General features: G+C 36.6%; 1 protein-coding gene across 2 annotated transcripts in view; it reads right to left on the bottom strand.

Annotated features, from left to right (window-relative positions):
* The window catches only part of LOC135215335 (aromatic-L-amino-acid decarboxylase-like), a 122,877-nt gene that overhangs the window by 15,306 nt on the left and 87,154 nt on the right, over positions 1-20,417 (bottom strand). For both annotated transcript variants that reach the window (XM_064249895.1, XM_064249896.1), the window contains 4 exons: positions 18,897-18,987; positions 12,673-12,774; positions 12,414-12,512; positions 10,799-10,896 (listed from right to left, as the gene is read on the bottom strand). In XM_064249895.1, the coding sequence (XP_064105965.1) occupies positions 10,799-10,896; positions 12,414-12,512; positions 12,673-12,774; positions 18,897-18,987 (390 nt within the window). The remainder of the gene's footprint in view (positions 1-10,798; positions 10,897-12,413; positions 12,513-12,672; positions 12,775-18,896; positions 18,988-20,417) is intronic.

Genomic DNA, 20,417 nt, shown 5'->3' with positions numbered 1-20,417 from the left:
TTATGCTTCAGTATTTATTTATAATATATATATTTATATATAATTAAATATATTATATATGTATATTAATATATAGTATAGATATATATATATACACACACGCACACACACACACACACACACAAATATATATATATATATATATATATAATATATATATATATATATATTTATTATATCTCTTGATGTCTCGGTTAATTCATTTAGAATTGTATGTCTCAATCATCTTGTAGTTAGTATTGTTTTTCTTATATACAAAAAGGTAAATAAAGGAAAATACCCCAAATTGATTTTAATAGATAAGATAAAAAAATACCGCATTGGGAGAGTAAGCGAGGGAGATCAGACAAAAAAGATACGTACTAAAAAAAAATTAATGTTCTTACAAACTTGAGAACTGAAAAGATCCCGTACAGAGAGAGAGAGAGAGAGAGAGAGGGAGAGAGAGAGAGAGAGAGAAGAGAGAGAGATAGAGAGAGAGAGAGAGAGAGAGGAGAGAGAGAGAGAGAGAGAGAGAGAGAGAGAGAGAGATTGATTTCAGCAATTTATAAACCAAGAGACAAGGCATAATTAAAAATCTTTCAGAATATTTCCTGCTGTATTTTGATAAATCGAAATATCTATCGTGGAATATAGAAAATCAAGGAAAAATCGAGAAAGAGAGAAAGGGAAGAGTATAAGAACTGGGTATGGCTTCTGCAGCCTGCAGGTAACACGATTCAGATATGGATTCCAGACTGAAAAAAAATGTGGCCTTGCCTGGCTTTGGCAGCAGCTGTTGTTGGGACGTTGAAGTCTAACGCAGGGATAGTCATCTTGTTTAATGTGGCTGTCTATTCACTGGTGATGTTCTTCCTGACTACTGATAATGGAGCTGAACAACCCAAGGAAAAGTATCTGAACGAGAGAATTGTGGCCTTGTGAGACACCATCCAGTGCCAGAGAGAGCAGTAGATGAACTTGGACAAGATAATTCTTCAGCTGCAACATGAAGAGATTCAGAAGGCGGGCAGAAGGGAAGAACGCCCTCGTGTGATTCAGATCACTCAAGAGGTGTTTTGTAACAGCAGGCCTGGCAAGAAAGGGCTCACTCGCTCGAAGCTGAGACCTCTTTTCTGGAGAAGAAGAACGATCAAGAGAAGAGGGAGAAACGGCATCTGGAAGACAAGATCCTCAAGATCACAGAAGGAAATCAGCATCTGATGGACAACACAAAGTAAATTGAATGGAGAAACCATGCCCTGTGTGAGATGGTGAGGGAACTTACAGTGCAGTTGGCAGAGGCAAACTGCCAGGTTGAAAGGGAAGAGAAACTCGAACGACAGAAGAACAAAGACCTGCAGCTAAAGACCGAAGAAGCGGCGCAGATGGCGAGGCTCATCCATGAACAAAAGGATGCGACAGGAAAGAAATCGAGCTCAGGTTCCAGCGCCTGCAGAAGGAAGTTGAAGACCTCAGGAATGGAAAGTGTGGACTCCATTGTGAAGTTCAGGCTACGAAAATCAAGAGAAACCAGCTGATATGCCTTCTAGAGGAAAAAGATCATCGCCTTAAGTTGCTGGAGAGGAAGACCGGTGTCCAGGGTGAACGGAACGACCAGCTGGAAGACGAGGATCGAAAGCTGCGAGGAGTAAGGAGAAATTGATCTTGGACCTGAAGAACGCCCAGGAGAAATAGAGACACCTGGATGAGGACAACTTTGAAGTACAGAAGATGTCCGTCTTCAGAGAATGACGGGATGAAGTCTGCGGTGGCTCCACAAAGACGAATCAGATCATGTAAATTGAGGAGAAAGTTTGTTTTTAAATAACTTTGCTTTGTTAATTCTTGATGGATATTAAACTAGTACGGGAATAAATATGATAAAATGTTTTCTTATTGTTTTATTCATTCCGAAGCTGCAGAAAAATGGAAAGAACCCATGTAGACCGGCAGCCCGGACCATTGAGATACAACGAACGAGATACCGACTGTAACCCCTACCGGTAGTTAGGAGTAGACTTGTAAACTGTGAAACTGACCGTCTGCCGAAAATATATGGGTGGCTTACTTAACAAGCACCACTAATTGCTCGTTAGATTTTGGGTCTAGATCCAATATATGAGATACCAGATGAAACTAATATATAATATATCTACAGACTCTACTGATTATAGAATGACCAGTGACAGACATGTTGAAGGGTGGGTTCCCCTGACAGACGCACTGAAAAGAGGGGGTTAATTGGATCTAGATCCAACTTAGGAGATACCGAGTAAAATTTACACTAAAATAGCACTGAACATCCTAGAATACTGTGGTGGTAATGACAGACGTTTTAGTGGGTGGTTACCCCTTGACAGACGCCCCACAACGAGTGGGGAGGGGGAGGCAGGATCTGCATCCAACATTGGAGATACCAAGTAAAATTTGTACTACAATTGCACTGCACATCCTAGAATGCTGTGATGGTAATGCCAGACATTTTAGTGGGTGGTTACCCCCGACAGACACCCCACAACGAGTGGGGAGGGGGAGGGGGAGACAGGATCTGCATCTAACATGGAGATACCAAGTAAATCCTGTACTATAATAGTTCTGCACATCCTAGAGTACTGTGGTGGTAATACCAGACATTTTAGTGGGTAGTTACCCCCTGCGAGACACCCCACAACGAGTGGGGGGAAGGGGGAAGGGGAGGGGGAGACAGGATCTCCATCCAACATCGGAGACAACAAGTAAAATTGGTACTACAATAGCACTTGCACATCCTAGAATGCTGTGATGGTAATACCAGACATATTAGTGGGTGGTTACCCCCTGACAGACACCCCACAATGAGTGGGGAGGGGGAGGGGGAGACAGGAACTGCATCCAACATTGGAGATACCAAGTAAAATTTATACTACAATAGCACTTCATAGCCTAGAATGCTGTGATGGTAATGACAGACATTTTAGTGGGTGGTTTCCCCCTGACAGACACACCCTAACAGGTGGGCAGGGGGAAGGGCAAGCCCTGATAATGAATGTCTAGATTAGTATAGTGGACTACTATTGACCCGTATTATACATTATCGTGATATATTTAATGAATATTTTTATCCTTTCTATATCCTTTGTATTTATCTAACACAGTGTTTCCCAACCTTTGACACTTTGAGGAACCCCTGAGACAATTTTCCTCATCCCAAGGAACCCCAATACACACACACACACACACACACACATATATATATATATATATATATATATATATATATATATATATATATATATATATATATATATATATATATATATATATATATATATATATAATATATATATATATATATATATATATATATATAGGTGTGTGTGTGTGTGTGTGTAAGCATTTGCACTAATTACCTTTAGTAAAACAGAGGGAAAAAATCTCGCGCGATATGTTACGATAAAATAAATTATAGGACTGCGATTTCTCACGCCATGTTTAACGAAAAATATATTCTTATAAATAACAAATAATTAAATAAAACATGAATTCGTACGGAACACCTGGCGATCGTTCACGGAACCCTAAGGTTCCACGGAACCCCTGTTGACGATGGCTGATCTAACACAAAAATAATTTATTTGTTTCATATAAATAACAGTCATCTGTAGGCCCATAATAATTCAGTCATATTATTATTTTGTCAAGCAAGCAACTAACTTCAATTATATATAGTAGGGGAGCCCGGGGCTAGTTGGCTACAGGGGTAAGTTGGCATACTCAACATGACTTTAAAGTTTACCAATAGGATGACTGCAATACATATACTGTGTAATTGCCACGTGGTTCCTCAATTACCAGCAAAATTCTATAGAGATAGAACGTAGGAGCTCGAATTTATGAGACAATTCTTTATTTTGATGGTAGTAAGTAAATATTTTAATCTTTCTGTTATTTGCTATAACATCTATACATTCATAAAGATTAGTTTTCAATGATAGCATAGTTTTCCTTGTGGTTTAAAGATTCTATAGCATTAAAATTATTAATTCAAGGTTTCTTGGTGTGGACTGGTAATCGTTTTTGTACCAAATGGCAGGGATGGGCAAGTTGGCTCAAAATAAATGGGGCAAGTTGGCACATGTTATTTGATAACAATAGTAAGCCTATTTATTTATATAATTTACGTTTTGTTTCTGGATTTTTGGAAGGATAATGAGATTAGTGTCCTATCATTTCCTCCACATTGTTCTCACAAGTTGCAGCCCCTGGATTTTAGTGTTTATAGACATCTGAAGAAATGTGTCAACAGGACATGTGATTCGTGGATGACTGGTAATCCAGGATCAAGTATGCCCATCTGTGACATTCCTGGTAAAGTTTCCTCGGCTTTACCTCTAGCTGTCACTTATTCTGATGTTTTCAATTGGTTTAGGATTGATGGAATTTCAACTCTGAATTACAGACTATTTCAAGATTTTGATTTTACGGGTGGTTATGTAACAGATGGAGAGATGTCCGAAAAGACACATGGGCTTCAGATCAGTCATCAGCGTGATACAGAGTTTAAGAACTGCTCTTGTTGATCCAGAAGAAAGCTCAGCTGAAGAGAGCCTGTGTTTGGTAAGCCAGGAGAAGTGTGGGTCCAGTGCAGGGCATGTAACATGTGGGAGCATGAAGACTATGACGAGGATTTATTTCACACCTGCCACAATTACAACTAGATGATGATCTGAAGTAATACTAATGCCTTATATTTTGTATTTTGGAAATTTCGTGAATGTTTATGAGTAAGTGTTTGATGAATGTTTAGGGTTTAGTGACTGTTTAATGTGTCAGTATTCAGTGAATGTTTACTGAGTCTTTAGGGTTTAGTGAATGTTTTGTGAATGTTATTGAATGTTTATTGTGTAAGTATTCAGCGAATGTTTTGTCTTAAGAGTTTTAGTAAATGTTTTGTGAATGTTAAGTGAACGTTTAGTGAACGTCTTGTGAATGATAGTGTTTAGTGAATATTTAGTGTGTAAGTGTTCAGTGAGTGTTTAGGGTTTTAGTGAAAGTTTTGCGAATTTTAAGTGAGCGTTTAGTGAATGTCTTGTGAATGTTAGTGTTTAGCAAATTTTTAGTATGTAAGTGTTTATTAAGTTTTTAATTAGTGGATGTTCATTCACTGTTTAGTATTTAATAAGTATTTAGGGTTTGGTAAGCTAGTATTTAATGAGTGTTTGGGGTTTAGAGAATGTTTAGTTTTTAAATAATGTTTAGGATTAAGTGAGTGTTTAGTGAATGTTTACTGAGTGTTTGGGGTATAATGAATATTTAGTAAATTTAGTATTTCAAGTGTTTAGTGAGCATTTAGTGTATAGTGAGTGCCTTGTGAGTGTTGGGTATTCAGAGTGTTATTGAGAGTGTGTGTGAGTGTATGTTAAGTGTGTGTGTGTGTGTGTGTATGCAAGTGTGAGTGCTTACTGAGTAAGTGCATTGTGAGTGTTGGTGGTTAGTGATTGTACATTACTGTTTAGTTAGTGCTTCGCTACCATATGCAAAGAAAGTCCTGTATTTACACAGGAACCATTTATGATTGACACTGCTTAGATCCAAGAGCAGATGCTTAGGCCTGACCACAATGGTTGGAGTGCTTAGGTGTGTTTTCGTAAGGTAATTTTTCTCTGTGAAATTGGGTCGAATAATAATAATAATAATAATACTTTATTAAAAGTAATGGCTACTTCAGCAGCATTACACTTGTAGAGATTCTTCTCTATTTTCCGAATAGCAAAATTCTATAGAGATAGAACGTAGGAGCTCGAATTTATGAGACAATTCTTTATTTAGCACGGAAAAAGCCGCTATTCGGAAAATAGAGAAGAATCTCTACAAGTGTAATGCTGCTGAAGTAGCCATTACTTTTAATAAAGTATGCTTGAGAGAGGGCCTGCTTCCTAAGTACAATAATAATAATAATAATATAATAATAATAATAATAATAATAATAATAATGATAATAATAATAATAATAATAATAATAATAATAATAATAATAAAGAAGTCACTCTCGGCAGGGAGATCGCTACTCCAGTGATTGACGCCCTATGCCTTGCACACAGCTGACATATTTGCACATTCGGTTGTCAAATTTTTATGACTGTTGGAGACGCATTATAAATCATATTAACAATGGTAAATGCATTGAACAAACGTGAGGATATAATATGATGTTAGTGCCTGTCTACTGGATATAATGAACAAATAAAGAAAAAAATATTACTAGGGAGAAAATTAGCCGAATAATGGTCGTCAAAGCCAGCATCGATAGAATGTATTGAAACACATTACATAGGCTGCCTGTGGTGCGTGCCGGCGGGAAGTTAAGAGACAAACGCACTTGGCTGGCTTTAAACATCAAACTGTGTATCATTTTTTATTTCTAAAGTTTATATTTTTTCCCTTTCCCTGAATATATGGTACCTGATACTTGGTGATAGTGTACAGATAAATTTGAGTGAGGCCGCCGAAAATAAGTGGACTATTGGATAACTGACATGATATTATAGGTCAACTTAATTTGGGAGTCAGGAGCTCCAATTTGTATGATCGTCAACTTCGGGAGGGGGAATAAAATGGGGGAAAATGTTTTAATCTTTATAGTTAGCTTATCCTGAACAATTCATTCATATTTCCGTTTCCAGTAATTATTTGTGTTGTGATACATCATCTCTTTGTGAATGTGCGGGTGTTAAAACGGCTCTTTATGATGGGGCTTTGGTCTTAATATCAATCGAATTCCCATATCCGATAAAAATTTCATTTCATCCACACGAACCAACAGCAACTAAAGAACAATTCATTTATGGTAAGACACGTTGGGCTACGAACCTCGACATGGCTGCAGTGTCCTAACTATAGGCAAGAAAAGAAAATGACCAAAGACGCTATTAAAGCGAGAATACTTATCTTACATTTCTTTTTTTAGAGGAACTGAGAGTGGCACCATATGATTGGTTTAATTATTGGCACCATATAACTGGTTTAATTATTCAAAAATGGGTCAGCACACATACTTGCAGCTGTTGCCAATTGTGACCCCCTCCCATTCAGATAAAATACTTTGTGTGAAGTAATAACTCCAAACCAAAGGATAGTGCTAATATATATAGTATATATATATATATATATATATATATATATATATATATATATATATGTGTGTGTGTGTGTGTGTGTGTGTGTGTGTGTGTGTGTGTGTGTGTGTGTGTGTGTGTGAAACTATAGAAAGTAGACCAAGTCTAGTAAGTCTCACACATAGTATTTATATAGATGTGATGGAAGTTAATGAAGTGAAAATATTCCATACTTTAATAGGAATTTTAAAAAATAACTCTGGCAGTAATTCTTATCCTGAAACATCACAATATTTCTTGAATTTTTTGCCTTTTACATTTTATCAGTCTCACGATTTTCAGATACTTATCATATTTCTAATATTAATATTACCTATGATAGATTTTGAAATATTTCAAGGTGTCCCACCTCTCCCTTCCAATCGTAGGTTATGTCTGTGAAAGGGTAACCACCCACTAAAATGTCTGGCATTACCATCACAGCATTCTAGGATATGAAGTGCTATTGTGGTACAAATTTTGCTTTATATCTCCAATGTTGGATGCAGATCCTGTCTCCCCCTCCCCACTCGTTGTGGGGTGTCTGCCAGAGGGTAACCACCCTCAAAATGTCTGTCATTACCACCACAGTACTCTAGGATGTGCAGTGCTATTGTAGTACAAATTTTACTTGGTATCTCCAATGTTGGATGCAGTTCCTGGCTCCCCCTCCCCCTTCCCCCCCCCACTCGTTGTGGGGTGCCTGTCAGGGGGTAACTACCCACTATAATATCTGTCATTACCACTGCAGTACTCTAGGAAATGCAGTGCTATTGTAGTACAAATTTTACTTGGTACTATGACTCCCCCACTCGTTGTGGGGTGTCTGTCAGGGGGTATCCACCCACTAAAACGTCTGTCATTACCACCACAGTATTCTAGGATGTGCAGTGCTATTGTAGTGTAAATTTTACTTGGTATCTCCTAAGTTGGATCTAGATCCAATTAACCCCCCTTTTCAGTGCGTCTGTCAGGGGGAACCCACCCTCCAAAATGTCTGTCACTGGTCATTCTATAATCAGGAGAGTCTGCAGATATATTATATAGTAGTTTCATCTGGTATCTCATATATTGGATCTAGACCCAAAATCTAACGAGCAATTAGTGGTGCTTGTTAAGTAAGCCACCCATATATTTTCGGCAGACGGTCAGTTTCACAGTTTACAAGTCTACTCCTAAATACCAGTAGGGGTTACAGTCGGTATCTCGTTCGTTGTATCTCAACGGTCCGGGCTGCCGCTCTAATGAAATCCTAGGAATGTCAGGGAAATCTGGAAGCCGAGGAAATCAATAGGAACAATGTGAGGAATCAGTGGCATATGCCCAACCTAAAGAATAGGTGAGGTGTTGAGTGGTCCCGGGATGGTGGGGCAGGCCTGCCACGGGTCCCGAGACAGAGGGACAGGCCTGCCACGGGCCCTGGGATGGCGGGGCAGGCCCGCCGCGGGTCCCGGGACAAAGGGACAGGCCTGCCACGGGCCCTGGGATGGCGGGGCAGGCCCGCCGCGGGTCCCGGGCCCGCACCCTTTAAAAACTACTAACAATAACTTCCTAATAAGAGAGAACAGGGTACGTCTGTACTCTTTTTCATGCTTCAGCCTTGAAGGGTAATAGTCCTGGTCATCATCATCGTATGCTTAACCATCTAGGTTTCGTCTATTCACCATCGTATCTACCTTTAACAGAAATTTGGTAGTCGACGTAAGATTTCTGCCTGATGAACACTTGGCTTTCAACTTAATTTCGTTGTTTCGGTATGAGCTGACAGCGTTATTATTTCTTGTAATAAATTGAAAGTGACATTCACTGTAGCTGCGAAGAAAGATGGTAGAATGGTATAATGATTCCCTTGTGTGTGTATGCGTGCGTGTTTGTTTGTATTTATGTGCGCATAATTGTTTCAAACATACCCGTCTGCAGGCATTCGATTGAAGAAGGATTTGAGTAGGGGGACATTTGTTAACAACTGTAAATTGTTTGTGAAAATGATTTTGAAAAGTTAGCCATCACATACACAAGTTGGAAGATGCGCTGTATTCATATGGAACAAGCCCACCACAGGGTCCAGTGACTTGAAATTCGAGCTTCCAAAGAATATTACGGTGTTCATTAGAAAAGAAGTAACAGAAGGTAACAGATAAACAGAGAGAAAAAATAAGTTATTGGAAAAGAAAAAATAAATGGAGAAATAAATAAATACATAAACAGGTACTAGTAATTATAAAATACACACTGTTACCCGTCATTTCACGTTGATCCTTTTGTTACTCTTAACTGTGGCCATCACTTCCTTGAAGGAGAAAAAGGTCAGGTTCTTGAATACGCGATGTCAAATTGTGGCCTCATGGTGTTCAAATGATACACCAAGATTCAAGGTTTACTTTTTTGACGTTTGTGACGCCAAAGCCACGCCAGAGCAATAATTTCAATAGGAGAATGTGAACCCATTCTTATAAAAAGCTACTGTTCACTGTCGCAGAAATAAGATGCAAATGAATAAAGACTTGACTTAAGTTGACGCATTGGTGTGAACAGAGTCAAAATGACTTGCATCAAATGAACTGATGTGACTCGACTCGAAGCAACGCATTTGGTGTGAACGCACCCTAAGTGAGTCCTGACTTAATAGGATTAACTGTTGTATGAATAAAGTAGCTTTCTTTCGGGATGAGGACACATTTACATTGCCAGTGCATAGGTCGTATGTGTGAAAACACATTTATTATAAGACTTTCAACAGGAGGGTAACTAGTCGTTCAGTTGGGATAAAAATCTTATTGGTGTTACAAGCATAGATTCACATTTTAATTTTCGTGTAAAAGTAGTAAACACATAATGTACATAGTACCGCTTATATTCATAAGCAGACCCAAGGCCCTGATTGGTTACCGGGTTCATAGTTTATATAAATGCACCTTTGGAAGTGAAAAGGTGTGACAGGGAGGAAGAAGATTCCGTTAAGTAAAGGGTTCATATGACGAAAAGAATTTTGTTTTTCAGAAAATATGTTTGTTCAAAAAAAGCCTTTAATGCACTTAAACTACAATGTTAAGACTTAAACACAACAGAGGACTTAAAGCCCTGCCTTTTCCTCAACATAAACACAATGAAATGAACGCGATTCCATTAGAAACAGAGATGTGTCTAAGTAACAGGCCCTGGTAGCAGTAAAGTAAACAGTCTGTAAATGCATGCCTTTGGAAAATTTATCACCCAAAACTGGGGAGAAGTGCGTTCATGGTGCATTCTACAAGCATCTGTGTAAGTGAAACTAAGTAACTTATAGAGGCCAATGACATCAAATGTCTACAGTGTCTTGGAGGCCTAAAGAAGGAATAAGAAGAGAAAGAGGAGATGATGATGATGATAGGTCCAAACACCTAGGAAAAAAACTTAGAAAAGGGAACATACTCGTCCTGCTATGATCACATTGCCAAGCAATCTACATCTACTTCAAAACCAAAGTGCATGAACTTCATGGGGTAAACAAGTGTTCATTTGTATTCATATGTAAATGAAAATATAGATATCTAATAGCAACTTTTATAAATACAATAATGTACCATCAAATAGAAAACTTTTCTCCCTTTCAGGTTAACTTATGAAAGTTAACCACAGCAATTTCAAAGGATATACATGTTTAATAGGATATAAAAACTAAAAAAAAAGAAAAAAAAACCAACCTGAGGAAAAACACATCCTTAATTTTGGCAGGCACTAGATGAATGACACCACCAGCATTTATAGCTTTTAAAAGAGCTTCGTTGGCTTCGTTGCTTTTCTGTAAAAAAAACGAACTTCATTAATTTACTATTATATCGTAGTAGCTTGTTTGATTAATGTTAAATCCTAAAATCTTTTAAGGTTGATCTTATGGATTCTCCCTTAAATGAGCCCATATGAGTGGGCAGTAAACATTATTACTTTCCATCTAAACTCATATGTCTCTTTCCACTCAGCTGCTTACAGATTCTTTCATTTTACTAAAATCAAATCCCCACTTCTCATATAAGAAAAAATCATTTGGGTCAGCCCAGTCAGAGTTCAGGAATAAGACTCAGAGGTCGGATTCCCCTAAAGTACTTCACTATCAGAACTGAAACCTCTTCATAACTAATAATGTGAATAAGAATGACTGGAGGTTAACAAAATTTCATGAAGGAATTTATCCAAATTTCTAATTATGACAGTAATAAAAAGTTTACTTTTGTGTTCTCCAGTATGCATGACTTTTAGGACAGTTTTAAATGTGATATCTGTCCCTTAATAAAGAAGCTTACAATCGAATCTAAGTGTCTTGGTAAAGAAACTTGGAATCCAAAGCATTAAACATTACAAAATCATCAATTCATAAAGTTATATACAGTCATGGTAAAGGATTTCAGCAATCATAAACAATTATCTACGGGAGAAAGAAAGGTAATCTATCCTTAGTGTTGGCTGCTTAACTTTATTCCCTTATTTTGCCCATGTCAGCTAGGGTTAATAATTTTTCTGTTTATACACCTGATATTTTTTCATAAATACTATTAAGGTTCTTATATAAGAAAATTTCCATAAGACTGGGTAGTGCATTGCCTCTTAGAGCAGTCCGGGAACTGAAGTCTTTGTGCTGGTTCTACTACTTAATTGCATTGTTTTGCTATCAATTCTGTTCTATAACAAAGTACTACGGATACTGTATTAATGGATCATGATAAGTGATCAACAATGTAAAGACACTATATATACACAGTCATTGTTGCCAACAATTCTGTTTCTAAATAAGTACATCATAAATGGATACCGAGGTCACAACTGCAAATCTTGTGCCAGTGGGAGGTTTCGACTTATCAGTAAATATTGTACTTACCTAAATTTTGATGGAGACAATGATTTGACCATCACTGCACCAGTGACTTCAAAACAAGTACATTACTTTCTTTACAGGATTTAAAATACAAGACATAAAAACCGTATACGTTACTTGGAAGTAGTAAAATAAAATGTTACATAACTTCTAATACAGTGGTAAGATAAAATAATTGTAAAAAATAACAGGAAATAATTTACAGCTAACAATGGTTGCATTGAAAATTAAGTATAATAATATTTATGTAAGGCTGAAGTACAGCAGGCTAAGGTATGTGGTAGTGTGACTAAGGGGAGAGAGAGAGAGAGAGAGAGAGAGAGAGAGAGAGAGAGAGAGAGAGAGAGAGAGAGAATATATAGACACATGTACTATATCTGCTTACCGCTGAGGGACCCAACAATAGCAGCACAAACATGTGCAAATAATAACAAAACCAAATTCAGTACCTTCAGACGGAAGCAAACCAGGCCTAAAGTCACTGGCAATATAAGCTCAAAGAGGGGATTATCTTTTACATAGTCTTCAAACTGATGTGCTAAGGAGACCTGCAAGGAAAACAAACAGTTCAATGGCTTACTAGATGACTGTTACTTTATGAAATACCTTACAAGTAAACAATGTAAGCAAACAGATGAACTTGACGTTATAAGATATTGACCAATTGCTCATTTGAAGTGAAACAAAACAATAAAACGACCCAATTACCTGTTTCCTTATGAACTCTTGTAACAATTTCTTTCCATACAGACGCATCACAAACCAAAGCTTTAGTGATCTGAAACGACGCCCGAGAGGTATCTGCCAATGCTGAAAGATAAACCTTACTTTATCTTAAAGTAACATGATCCAGTAATCTGCAATGCCAAAAATTAAATATTGTGCTATCTATCACACTACCACAAAGTTCTCTTCTGTAATTTATAGGCGTTTTAATATACCCAAACAGATGTCCTTAAATCCTGTGATGGGTTTTTATGTACAGTAATGAAATACAATAATCGAGATTTGATTTTGTTTGTAGCATATCATCTAATTATATTTAAATACTATGTTGATGTTTCAGTTTGTATATTTCTATTCTTCTCAACTTCAATTAAGTACTCAAAAAGGAAAAGGATATCTTACTCTATTTTTTTTTTCTTGTAAAAATTTAAAAAGAATAGACTACGGGACAGCCATTACAGGCGTTTAGAAGGACCCTTCTCACTTTCTCCTAAGTGCAAATTATTTCCGATAGAATCTGGAAGACCTTTCCAATCACTCTTAATAAAAGAAATCATAAGGAAAGTACGGTTTAGAAAACATCTCTCATACCAGTTTAACTTTTTCTACCAAGAACAGATCTATCATCTTCAATACCAGACGTCTTCAGTAAAACTAAGTACATTCATCCTCAACAGTCCTTTATATGAAATGTAAACTACAAACATCACTTCTTCCCACAAAACTCAGTTCTTCATTTTTTTTCTCTTAGCATGTTGGCATGTTATCAACCAAAAATGATTTTTATTCTTAAACTTCCCAAACTAAAGGAAGCTGTTGCTTTGCAACATATAAAAATTCTTTCATGAGGTACCCCTGAATTTGCATTTGGTGTTAAAGTACTATAAACACATTTGACAATTAATCATTCCATTTATTATTTGACTTTTATCCAACCAAAGCCTAAGGAGTTTTTTTTTAAATACTGTGCAGTATTGTTATATAGTTTTGATGAAAGTGAAGTCATTTCAATAACTTGTTCAGCACAAAGAATAATAATATAAGGCATGTCTTTCATGCTGCATAAAAATAATGGAAATAAATTCAAACTGGGACAGAGAAATTAGATATGCCTCACATAAAAATAGCTTGCTCACGGTAATTCAAAGATACTGGCTCAGCATCTACATGGCAAATGTGAAATATTCTTTTTCACTATAAGTCTTACTTGATTTCCGAAGAGCACTACAATACTGAAGTCAGTTGAAATTTGTCTACGTAGTCTAAAGATAATCAACTTTCCAGATATGTTTGAGATAAGTGGCAACATTCCTATCCATACCCAGAAAGTGACAAGCAAATGTAGAGCTTGCATTCCAATACAACGCTTTAATTTGCAATGCATTATCAAAGCTCAGAACCACAAGTTTGATGAAAAAGGAGTTTCGTACAGGTACTGTCCTTGATTGAAAATCCTCAACCCTGAGTCTCATACACTGTATGGAAGAGAAGTTCAACACGGAGTCGTGCACATTGAAAGAAATTATACATTATCAGTCATCACTGGGGTGTTAGAAGCAAATAAAGTCCACAATGACTAAGTTTCTAATTCAGAGCAAAATAAACATTGCATAGTGTTCGCTAACTAAACTACAATATATTATATATATATATATATATATATATATATAATATATTATATTAATATATTAATATTATGTATATATATATATATATAATAATATAATAATATACATATATATATATATATATATATTATATATATATTATAGTATATATACATATGTGTGTGTGTGATGTGTGTGTATATATATATAGATATAATATTATATATATATATCTATATATATATATACTATATATACAGAACGTATAAAAGTAATGTGTTAAGAGATTATGTCAAAAAAATCGTAAGGAAACATATTTTGAAATAAAACAGACACCCCTCACCTAAGGAATAAGTCCCCACTTTAAAGGATGATGGTTTGTATTCCCAGAGGAACAAATGAGAAAATCTATGGTGAGAAGGAGACCAGAAAAGTAGGGTTTTAAGTCATATCTCCTATAGAACAGAGGGAAGGTGTTTCCCAAAATGTCACCTCCCATACAGAGTATCAAGTTAGCAGGCAGCACATCCTGACTATTAATAAATAATGTGATCCTGAAAAAGCAGGATGCAATTTGACTAATAGAAAGCAAAGGGTTTAGGTTAGGTTTTATTGGATAAGTAGGTAAACTACAGCCACTGGGCTGGATGCAGCCCGTAACGCACTTTTATCCAGCCCAAGAGTGTTTACAAAAAGGTTCTAATGTTTAGGCTTCTTGCAATAATCTCCCTGTGTCGTACCGCTAAATGGCGCACGCTGACACATGTGCAGCTAACCATAGACTTATCTAGGGTTCCCAGACGTACTATAATTATCGTACAGATGCGATAATTTGACCATTTGTACAATAAGCAATGTCATATATACGATATGTAATCATTTCCTTTATCTGTCAAATAATCATCTAGAAATGCACGATACACCGGCAATTTTCGTACACATGGTATAGGTACTGAATAAATATGTAAACTGCGTTCTCTCTCTCTCTCTCTCTCTCTCTCATTGAAATCCGTGGTCATGAATCTCGAAGGGTGGGAACCTCGACATGTTTTGGAGCAAAAGCTGTGTTTTTGTTAAGTTTGTTTCACGTAGTGAAAACACATGTCGACCTATTTAACGTTAGTCACTCTGGCCCACTCGCCACTACAGTGCAGATTCGAGATGAACACTGAAACCACGAGAGGTAAAAAAAAAAAAAAAAAAAAGCGAAAAGTCGATAGCCAGTGCCACGTTTTTACCAAAGAATGGACAACAAAATCATTTTTCAGTGATGTGCGTTTTCAAGCAAGCCGTATGTTTGATAAAAGAGAGCATTGCAGTATTAAGTTGTATAATATCTACTTAAACCACTTTTCCACCAGGCATGCTGACTATGCTAGTAGCCTCTCCACTTTGCCACTGTTTCAAAGATAACAGTTAGGTTACAGGCAGAGCAGAACATTTTTACTCATCAATCCCCAATTCAGTCGTGCAAAGGCAAGCTATGTACTGGCATACAAGTTGGCAAAGGTAAGTAAGCCATTATCTGAAAGATAATTTTTTAAGGATCGTATGATTGAGAGGATGCAGGCTTATTCGGTCCTTGGCTGATTCGGACCGTGGCCGATTCGGACCAGATTCGGACCTTAATCTTGGCTGATTCGGACCATTTGCTAGGCTGATTCGGACCCATACTAATAATTTTATATTATAGCGATGGGTATTTCTATATAAGCATTCCGCATCGTTCGTCCCCGCGAATACGAAAGCCACAAGGAATTAGGGCGTCAAATGTATTTCGCCGAGTTTAGTTCGAGCCCCTGGGGGTTAATTACAGTCGTCCGAATAAATATTACTTAAAATTCTTGTTCAGGAGGTAAAACCATATAGAAAAATCAGCCAATCATATGAAGGTCCGAATAAGCCTGGATAAAGGTCCGAATGAGCCAGTACATGGTCCGAATCAGCCTGGTCCGAATCAGCCAAGGTCCGAATAAGCCTGTTCCCGATTGAGACTGCTGCAGTGTATGTCTGAACATTGCATGCAAATTCAAGAGTCTCGGTCTACCTCGGAGAACAGTACTCATTTCCTCCCACAGAAACCTCACGACGTGTATGGAAATATACCAAATCACTGGATGACCTTCAAACATAATTCTGCTGCCCTTTTTCTAATTCTGAGAAAATCGAAAAGTTGCTTCAATTTGTGTTATGATACTATTTCAAAATGGGGTGACCAACTGCACTGTTCTCGTTAAAATTGAATACACAACTAATTGGTGGTTTTCTTTTATTGGCCTTTTTTGAATAATGGGTTACATGCAGCAACAGTTAATGCTATTATACAGGGTTATATAGGCCTAATTTTGTCTTGTGCTTGTACTTCTAGCCCGGCCCATATCAGTTTTCAAAACTCAACGTGGCTCTTGAGCAAAACAGTTTACCAACCTTTGATCTATTCTGTCACTTTCCCCCTTGTAAAGGGAAGTTACTGAAGGAAAGGTTCATTGTGTGATCATCTATATTTCAACTTCTGTTCAGTGTGTACTTTGACCTAATTGGTGCTCAACCACACTCCAACCAACATCCCCAAAAAGATGCATGTATGTACTCAGATGAGATACTTTCTTATCTAAAAGGTTTGGGTGATTACACAACCTGTTAAGCTACCACTACAAGTCCTAAGGAGAAAGTGTCTAACGACTTGTGAGCAACATCCCTTACAAACAAATTGAAGTAAAGGTGACCTCATTACCTAGGAAACTGAGATGTTCATACAGGAAGGCGCCGAAATTCCCAATCATGACTGACAAATTGGAAAGTTTTGAGTACAATTAACTGGAATGATAGATCATAGAGCACTCGTCAACTGTTGGGAAAAACTGAAGTAATATTCTTATTATTTCTAAATATTTCAAGCTGCTATGGGCCAGGTATGGATATGTTCCATGGACTGTAGTTTGGGGACCTTTAGTTTACAGAAAACCAGCTCAAATGCAAATGAATTCCTATCAGATAAGTTCAGGTATGACAACATATGGTGGCACTATTTGCCAAAAACAGGAACACTTAGAGAAACTGGTCTAATGGATCACATGGCTGTTTATTATATATTCAAGAGTATTAATTTTTCCCATACATAAATATGATCACTTAATATGATTTTTTATGGAGGAAGCAGCATGTTTCTTATAAATGCATATATTAATTAATTTTTTGCTTAATTACCGTCAATTTTCCATTACAAAAAGTCGACCAGCTCCAGATACCATTAATAAGTTCTCATCCCCCCAAAAAAAACTATTTCTAGATTTGAGTCCACCTATGAAACTCCATTAGCTTCCCATTTTCTACGTTCTGGTCCCAGAAAAATCTGGGACAGGCTGCGTGTAGATAATCCTTTTGACTAGCATTCTCTGGTTGAGATCACTTGCATCAAGTAGGTGATGTGATTTTTGGAAGAGTAGTGACCCCAAGCAGTTAATTCTTCTTCCGTAAGCGACACATAAGCTGGAAGACTTCCATTAAGGACTGTTTTGTCCGCATTAGAAATTTGATCATAACATAACGCCTTCTATTTCTGTTTCGACATCTACAGGATAGGCTGCTTCATGGTCACATTTTCATCTCACTTTGAAACCTTGCATGCGCTAAACAGCATAAGCCAATATGACTGAAATATCTGTCCTTACTAATGTTAAAAGGCATCATCCTTATACATGTACGTCTTCAACTTTATGCTGTCCTTGCTTACTGCCCTGCAGACTTTGCTTATCAATTGCATATTTACTTTAAACTTTTTCAGTTTTAATATGCAAGGGTTCTGATACTTTAAATTAAAAACTCACTTTTGCACAATCTGTTATTGCTTTGTCAGTCTTCTGAAAATATTTTGTTCAAGAATGAACTTCTGATTCACTAACAATCAGTAATATCAACTATTTTTTTTTGTCGATTGACTTCATAACATATCTTTCTTTTCCAAAAATAGCTTACATCATTTACCAAGCTTTCCTGCACTTACAGATTTAACTAGTCTTTGCAAATGTCAAACCAATAAGGTTTGGAACATATGGAATGCTGTATGGCTAAGTACCAATGACAGTGGAGGGAGAGGATCACCAGCAAAAAGCAACACTGTACATGTTCAAAATGTTCCATAGCATGAAATGACCATAAGTCGCTATAGACACTTGTGCACTTCATGATTTCTGCATATCTAGATAACAAAGAATATGTCAATCATAGGAGATAATAACAGTCATCAGAGCTACACAGCCCTCCCAGAAAATACCCGCCACACATGCACCATTCTTAAAAGAAAAGCGATACTGGCATAATATACGAAAGGGTCTGAAGCACACATGTTTACCACTATAGTACACAAACTGCAGTCACAGCCAAGAGGTGGTGGCATTTTCCAGTTAGTTACTCACGTAGTGAGGAGTTCTATAGGTTCTGATCAACAGTTGCGTATTGAGCAGGCATGCATTTTAACTTAAAGAGTGAATTTTAAGGCTCAAAATTAAGAGCATACTGTGCGGTGGAGAACCGTTTGTATAATTAACTCCAATTTCAGTATTATTCAAATTGCACATAGAAAATAAAGGCTTAACTTACTCGATAATCAGGCATCTGTCCTTGTTGATCATGTTTAAGGTAGAGAGGATCAACATTGAAAGCATCTACCACATCATTACAGTTCTTAAACCTGCTCAGAAGAAAACAAAGTACAGTATAAAATAATCTTTGTCTTGCATGTAGTTCCTAATGCATCAAAATATTTAGATGACATATTTTCAATAAAGTTAATTATCATACAGTTACCTATTAACTAACAAGCAAAATTGTAATCCAACAAACTTCAGCCCACATCATCATGATAAAGCTCCATTTCAGTAAAATTTACACATTCCTATGCTCATCTTTTCTCAGTATTCATTGCTTCATAATCTAATTCCGAAACTGTATCATTTTTTTTCTAACAATTAAATATCACAAAAGGAGTTTCGTTCTAACTGATTCTTATGGATAATATAGTAACGTTCCTGCTTCCATGTCTCTTACTTTTTCAATGACTCTAACAAGGAAAGGGACCCAACTGAAAGTACAATTTGGCCATTAAAGTTTTGACGGGTAGGCTCCTGAATCTCAAATCCACACCCATAAAATGCCAAACTTCACATATACTTACTACAGATAACCTAATAAATACAGTATATATATTTTCGGCAAGTAATCACCAACACCCAAGGTACCTCAAAACCAAGAATTGTCAAATTCAGGGAAAACTAAAATGGTGAAAAATTTATTTTGGCCTTTACATTAACTTGTGACCTTCGAAAATTGCTCAAGTTTCTTCAAAATCAGAAAGAAACGGAATTTTGTTCATCATTCTGATCTGTGTACCTGAGCCAAGGTAAAAACCATCAATTATAATACCCATCAATCCATAATACACCTATCTATTGCATTTCATAAAACCAGAGAAAACAAAGCAGTAATCTTGAAAAGCTGTAGATAAAAATAAATAACTGAAGTTATACACTTGACACGAGAAGAGGCCGTTATCATAGTTTCCAGGATATAAAATAAATAATAATATATATATATATATATATATATATATATATATAATATATATATATATATATATATATAATATATATTATTATATCTATATATATATATATATATATATTTATATATATGTGTGTGTGTGTGTGCGTGTGTGCGTGCGTGTGTGTGTGCTTGCGTGTGTGTGTGTGTGTGTGTGTGTGTGTGTGTTTTAATAAGCAGACTTCTGACTGAGAACCACGTCACGGTAAATATATTTCATTTGGGAAAAATAATACCCAACCCCTAAAGTACTACCCATTAACATCAAAATAAAGAAAAATGGTAGGAGACTACGTTATTTTTCCTAAAAATACTATGCATCATGGCTGAATGGCAGTAATATTACCATGATTGTCTCCTATGCTTAATCAACCATTCAGAAATGTAAGCGAAATGTCAGATTTAGCCATTATGTTCTCCTACAAAAATTGCGAGTGATTATGGCGAATAATTAGGTAACAATGAAGCCTACTCATAAGTATGGTAAGTCTCAAATGGCTAATGACGAAAATTTTACTTGTT

Source organism: Macrobrachium nipponense, chromosome 5, assembly GCF_015104395.2.
Source record: "Macrobrachium nipponense isolate FS-2020 chromosome 5, ASM1510439v2, whole genome shotgun sequence".
Taxonomy (NCBI): domain Eukaryota; kingdom Metazoa; phylum Arthropoda; class Malacostraca; order Decapoda; family Palaemonidae; genus Macrobrachium; species Macrobrachium nipponense.
This window is presented reverse-complemented; position numbering and strand designations above follow the sequence as displayed.